Here is a 7,233-nt window from a genome sequence, read left to right on the forward strand (position 1 = left end):
TCTCTTCTGGAAACCGCGAGTAACAGAAGAAAAAGTAGCTTTCTGCACTGAAGACATGACAAGAGGGCGAGGCGACGAGACAGGGGGAAAAATTTCAAAGTTCACGGGAGAATATTTATTGTGAGTGGCTAAAATGTGAAAATTTCAGCGAAAAGGGGGACGGTAGATGAGGAAACTGGGGGAGAGGAGATAACTCACCATCGGACACCAAGTTCCCCAGCAAGGATGATATTGAAGAGAACATGATACCTGATAGTGAACACATGCCTGAAGCACCTTACAAGAGCATTTACGACGTCTCTGCTATGTTCTATGAGAAAAGTGTCAATTATTTCATGAATCATGATTTGATTTTCTTCCTACCCAAGTTTATGTTTGGAGGCGCTCAGATCACATTATCGCCCAAGGGAATAGAAGCGGATGGAGGCATCAACTTGAGACTGGACATTAACCCTTTGATGAAACAGGAGAATCCTAATGGACAGAGTCCATGATTTGATTTTCTTCCTACCCAAGTTTATGTTTGGAGGCGCTCAGATCACATTATCACCCAAGGGAATAGAAGCGGATGGAGGCATCAACTTGAGACTGGACATTAACCCTTTGATGAAACAGGAGAATCCTAATGGACAGAGTCGACTTTTCTTCAAACACATGCGTAAGTGTTTCAGATTTTATTCTATTTCATTTCGAATTATTCCTATTCATCTTATCATGACATCGGTAGTCCAATATTTGCTTCTCCAATTACAGGTAAAAAACAACACCCAAAATAGCTACTCTCGTATTGCAATTATTGTACCTACTTATTAGTCCCACGAATTTCACGCGGGTAGCGAGCTCTTTGTGCCTGAGGAACTTTAAACTTGACTGAAAAAAGAGGAACAGTTTCTTTTCTCTCCAATAGTTATTTTTTTTGCTTCTCCAATTACAGGTAAAAAACAACACCCAAAATAGCTACTCTCGTATTGTACCTACTTATTAGTCCCACGAATTTCACTCGGGTAGCGAGCTCTTTGTGCCTTTGAACAAAGTCTGGAATCAAGCCTCTAAAAAGCAAAAATACTGATGAAGTGTTTTATAAAGTGGAAATAAATAATGAAATATTGAATAGTGCACCAAGTAGAAAACCAGGAAGTAGTAACCCTGTATATATATATAATAGTAGATCTGTCATATGACAGGTTTCAGCAGAACCTTCTCCAGCTTTCTCGATCTTGGGCATCATTCTTCATCAGGAAGTAGTAACCCTGTACCTAAATGAATTTGCCTCTTGATAAAAATAAATACAATAGCGCATACAACTATGATCAGTAAATATGAAGAAAAAAGTCACAGTTTTCTAGAAGCTCTCATGCCAAATAATGTCATATCTTCAGATACTCTCAACTAGTACCATCTCAACATCATCACCTAATTGAATGCGGTTGGTTTCAAAACTGAAAGTCAACGATTCAAATCTGGGTCACTTATGAATTTATGCTGCATCAGGCATTGAGCTCATTGGAGAAAAAGCTTTGAGCCCTGAACCTCAAGATGAGATGACAAGTGTGAAGGTGATATTGAAGAGAACATGATACCTGATAGTGAACATATGCCTGAAGCACCTTACAAGAGCATTTACGACGTCTCTGCTATGTTCTATGAGAAAAGTGTCAACTATTTCATGAATCATGATTTGACTTTGTGTTGTAGTTTATGAGTATGTACCCTCCTATAATCAAGTTCTACGATTTTACTTCCAGTATCATTTGTCTACAATAGGGTGATAGCTCTGAATTAGTAACACATGTTGGTAATATATCAAGTTTTACCTACATGTTCCACAAGTTTCTCCAGTTGGATGGAAAAGTGCCAATGTTGATTTTGAACATTTCGATACGAGAAACGGAATTAGAAACACAGAGCAAGAAGTTCTATGTGGCTTCGGAACTGCGGCCATAGATTAGATTAGATAGTGAAACTATTGAAATTGTACGCGAGAACATTGAAACAAACAAACAAACAAACAGGGTCACTCCAGGAGTATTCTAGTAATACCAAAATAAGTATGTACCGGAGAGACACAGAACAAAATTGGGTCACTCCAGGAGTATTCTAGTAATACCAAAATATGTACCGGAGAGACACAGAACAAAATTATTCAAATATGCACGAAGTAAATGCTAATAACTAATAACAATCAACTTAAGCATTATCAACCTCAGTGGTTTAGTGGTAAGCCCAACGGACTAACAAACAAACAGGGTCACTCCAGGAGTATTCTAGTAATACCAAAATAAGTATGTACCGGAGAGACACAGAACAAAATTATTCAAAAATATGCACGAAGTAAATGCTAATAACAATCAACTTAAGCATTATCAACCTCAGTGGTTTAGTGGTAAGCCCAACGGACTTCGGATATGCAGGTTGGTTATTCGAATCCAAGGCATATCGTAAAATTTAACACTTTTCCTAGAATTATCGCTCGAAACAATTAAAATTGCCTAATTCCTTTCGTCCTCTTAGAAATAGATTTAAGAGGACGAAAATTATTTTCTGAGAACGCTATCAAATAATTCTGCAGATCCTGTAGATTGACCAAAAGACTTGCATGGGCATTATCAACCTCAGTGGTTTAGTGGTAAGCCCAACGCACTTCGGATATGCAGGTTGGTTATTCGAATCCAAGGCATATCGTAAAATTTAACACTTTTCCTAGAATTATCGCTCAAAACGATTAAAATTGCCTAATTCCTTTCGTCCTCTTAAAATAGATTTAAGAGGACGAAAATTATTTTCTGAGAACGCTATCAAATAATTCTGCAGATCCTGTAGATTGACCAAAAGACTTGCATGTATATCATACTAGACAGCCTATGTTATGATATTTGAATGCGTTAGAACAATAAAGTCGTGTGAGTATAGTAACAGACTGTTTATCCTGATTCCCAGAATGAGGAAGAACTAGCAGACATAGCCCGGAAGCTAGGATCAACTTACTATTTGGAATATTTAATCTTATACATACGTACATAATATATTTATATCTTCTACTCTTTTTTGACGAGGACTTTGTACGTTTTATGGGTCAGTAAACAACTGCACGAGAATAATAGAGTTCATCGCACATGTGATTAAACAACTTACCAAAATAAGCTTCTCCAATTACAGGTAAAAAATAACACCCAAAATAGCTACTCTCGTATTGCAATTATTGTACCTACCTACTTATTAGTCCCACGAATTTCACTCGGGTAGCGAGCTCTTTGTGCCTGAGGAACTTTAAACTTGACTGAAAAAAGAGGAACAACATCGGTAGTCCAATATTTGCTTCTCCAATTACAGGTAAAAAAACAACACCCAAAATAGCTACTCTCGTATTGTACCTACTTATTAGTCCCACGAATTTCACTCGGGTAGCGAGCTCTTTGTGCCTGACTGATTTCTCTGTCTTCAACTACAATGTATACCTGGTCCGAATTTGCCTATCGTCATTGCCATCTGTTATGCAAGCTATCATCGCATATATATTTATATCTTCTACTCTTTTTTGACTAGGACTTTGTACGTTTTATGGGTCAGTAAACAACTGCACGAGAATAATAGAGTTCATCGCACATGTGATTAAACAACTTACCAAAATACTGAGAAGTAAGTCCAAACAATTATACGGACGGACATTCTAAAATTATTCGTGAAGAAATAGGTAGGTAGGTAATATATTACGAGGAATGCCAAATAATTTGGAATTGAACAAAGTCTGGAATTAAGCCTCTAAAAAGCAAAAATACTGATGAAGTGTTCTATAAAGTGGAAATATTGAATAGTGCACCAAGTAGAAAACCAGGAAGTAGTAACCCTGTACTTAAATGAATTTGCCCCTTGATAAAAATAAATACAATAGCGCATACAACTATGATCAGTAAATCTGAAGAAAAAAGTCACAGTTTTCTACTGAACAAAGTCTGGAATTAAGCCTCTAAAAAGCAAAAATACTGATGAAGTGTTTTATAAAGTGGAAATATTGAATAGTGCACCAAGTAGAAAACCAGGAAGTAGTAACCCTGTACCTAAATGAATTTGCCCCTTGATAAAAATAAATACAATAGCGCATACAACTATGATCAGTAAATCTGAAGAAAAAAGTCACAGTTTTCTAGAAGCTCTTATGCCAAATAATGTCATATCTTCAAATACTCTCAACTAGTACCATCTCAACATCATCACCTAATTGAATGCGGTTGGTTTCAAAACTGAAAGTCAACGATTCAAATCTGGGTCACCTATGAATTTATGCTGCATCAGGAATTGAGCTCATTGGAGAAAAAGCTTTGAGCCCTGAACCTCAAGATGAGATGACAAGTGTGAAGGTAATTGTATGCCAGACACTCCGAGTACAAATATGTAACCATTAATGTATGTATTGCTTCCTCACATCATTCAGGAAGCAAGATTTTTAGACTAGTATTATAGTATAGGTCAGTTAGTAAGATGAAAAATTGCTCAACAAACTGAAAACCTATGAAACCCGTTACATTTTTGATCAGAAAACTGTTCCTAGAAAATGAATCGACCAACTTTTGAGCACTCTAGTAAATTCTCTTGCTTCCTCACATCATTCAGGAAGCAAGATTTTTAGACTAGTATTAGTATAGGTCAGTTAGTAAGATGAAAAATTGCTCAACAAACCGAAAACCTATGAAACCCGTTACATTTTTGATCAGAAAACTGTTCCTAGAAAATGAATCGACCAACTTTTGAGCACTCTAGTAGGTAAATTCTTCAAAGGGTTCTACTTAATTATTATTGGTCTTGGGGTCACGTTGCTGTTTTGCTAGAATTCTAACCTATGTCTTCATGAGGGGTAATTATTATTGGTCTTGGGGTCACGTTGCTGTTTTGCTAGAATTCTAACCTATGTCTTCATGAGGTTGAATGCTGCCCTGATACTCCACAGTAGGCAGGTACTTATTACCAATAGAAATCTTATTTGATCTTCATCAAGGAGGACGTATTAACACTCATGTTCATAGAAATGTAAATAAAATGGGCTAAGCTTCTGGTAAACGAGTGAGATACCCTTGGCATAAAGTTGAATCATTCTCATTGCGTTGAATCTTGGTGATAGTAAAGAGTGCTGCTCTTGTGTGATCGACATATATTGTTCAGATTAACATTGCTCGATGAATGATAAAACTGAGTTCGAAAGTCTTTTGGAAGATCACATCAAGGAAAGGAATACTATCGTGATGGGAGATATGAACGCGCAAGTTGGCAAAGAAAGAAACGGATTTGATAACATCATAGGACCGTGGAGTTATGGAAACAGAAATGATGAAGGGGAAAATTTACTGGACTTTTGTTTGAGGAATGAAATGATCGTCGGCAACACCTGGTTCAGAAAACGTGAAAGCCATAAAGTCACAAGATACAGCTGGGATGGGAGGTTCAAAACAATGATTGACCTCATAATGGTAACTGAAAGTATGAAGAAATGGCTGTTGGACGTGAAAGTCATACCGAGCGTAGCAATGGGTGGAGACCATAGATTAGTTGTTGGCACTATCATCATAAAACATCCTCAGAAAGTAACCTTGATACAAGAAAGAAACATCAAATCCTGGAAGTTGAAAGATAAGATCATAGCAGAACAGTTCAGAAATCTAATACAAGAAAACATACCGAATGAAGAATCGACCTCAGTAGAAGACGAATGGAAACTTTTCAAGACCAACTTACTAACAGCCGCTGAGAAAGTGTGTGGGAAAACCAATGGCAGGAAGAAACTCAAAGAAACACCCTGGTGGAACGAAGAGACAAGAAAGGCAACATCAAAGAAAAATAGAGCGTACAGAAGACACTTCAACGAAAGAACGGATGAAACACAAAGACTTTATCGTGAAGCAAAGAAGGAGGCTCAGAAAGTGATAAATAGAGAGAAGAAAAGATGGTATGAAGAATGGGAGAAGACCTTGCAAGAGGATGTGGATGGCAACAAGAAATTGTTATATGGAATGATGCGAAACAAGAGAAGAGATAAGGAAGAACAAAAGTATCTCATCGACAGCGGAGGTAATCTTGTGACTGAAGAACAGCAAATAAAAGAAATGTGGAAAACATACTTCGATCAATTGCTTAATGTTAGACCTGATCCAGAACTCAATAATGAAACGTTCGAGAAAGAAAATCCAGACAGACAAACTGAAGAACAAGATTTAACATGGAATGACGTAGAAACAGCTTGCAAATTCATTAAAACAGGCAAGTCACCAGGACCTGATAAAATAACAGGAGAGATGTTGAAAGGAGCTGGAATAATTGGAATACACCTACTTTACAGACTTTTTAAAAAATGTTGGAATGAGAAAGTTATACCAGAAGAGTGGAAAGAGGGGATTATAGTACCATTGTATAAGAAAGGGGATAGAAGGGTGTGCAGTAATTATAGAGGGATCACGTTAACATCACAAGTGGGAAAGCTATACGAAAGAGTAATGGAGATGGAGTTGAAGATTAGATAACACATAGAAGTAAATTTGAAAGAAGAACAGTATGGAATCAGAAGAGGTAGATCAACAGTGGACCTGATTTTTGGCATTAAGCAGTTGATGGAAAAGTATTATGAGTATGGAAAAGAGTTATGGATTTGACATTGATGTTAACTTCAAATAATTGAAAATCCAGATAGACAAACTGAAGAACATGGAATGACGTAGGTTAACTTCAAATAATTGAAAATCCAGATAGACAAACTGAAGAACATGGAATGACGTAGAAACAGCTTGCAAATTCATTAAAACAGGCAAGTCACCAGGACCTGATAAAATAACAGGAGAGATGTTGAAAGGAGCTGGAATAATTGGAATACACCTACTTTACAGACTTTTTAAAAATGTTGGAATGAGAAAGTTATACCAGAAGAGTGGAAAGAGGGGATTATAGTACCATTGTATAAGAAAGGGGATAGAAGGGTGTGGAATAACAGGAGAGATGTTGAAAGGAGCTGGAATAACTGGAATACATCTACTTTACAGACTTTTTAAAAAATGTTGGAAGAGAAAGGTTATACCAGAAGAGTGGAAAGAGGGGATTATAGTACCATTGTATAAGAAAGGGGATAGAAGGGTGTGCAGTAATTATAGAGGGATCACGTTAACATCACAAGTGGGAAAGCTATACGAAAGAGTAATGGAGATGGAGTTGAAGATTAGATAACACATAGGTAGAAGTAAATTTGAAAGAAGAACA

General features: G+C 36.9%; 1 protein-coding gene across 1 annotated transcript; it reads left to right on the forward strand.

Moving 5' to 3' along the window:
- Positions 1-5,167: 5,167 nt before the first annotated feature.
- Positions 5,168-6,949, forward strand: LOC103519065. Its single transcript, XM_008484146.2, has 2 exons — positions 5,168-6,205; positions 6,747-6,949. The coding sequence occupies exons 1-2, from the start codon at positions 5,169-5,171 to the stop codon at positions 6,925-6,927; spliced, it is 1,218 nt and encodes a 405-aa protein (XP_008482368.1). The 5' UTR covers position 5,168; the 3' UTR covers positions 6,928-6,949.
- The last annotated feature ends 284 nt before the right edge of the window (positions 6,950-7,233 follow it).

Source organism: Diaphorina citri, unplaced genomic scaffold (genome assembly GCF_000475195.1).
Source record: "Diaphorina citri unplaced genomic scaffold, Diaci psyllid genome assembly version 1.1 scaffold2517, whole genome shotgun sequence".
Classification (NCBI taxonomy): Eukaryota; Metazoa; Arthropoda; class Insecta; order Hemiptera; family Psyllidae; genus Diaphorina; species Diaphorina citri.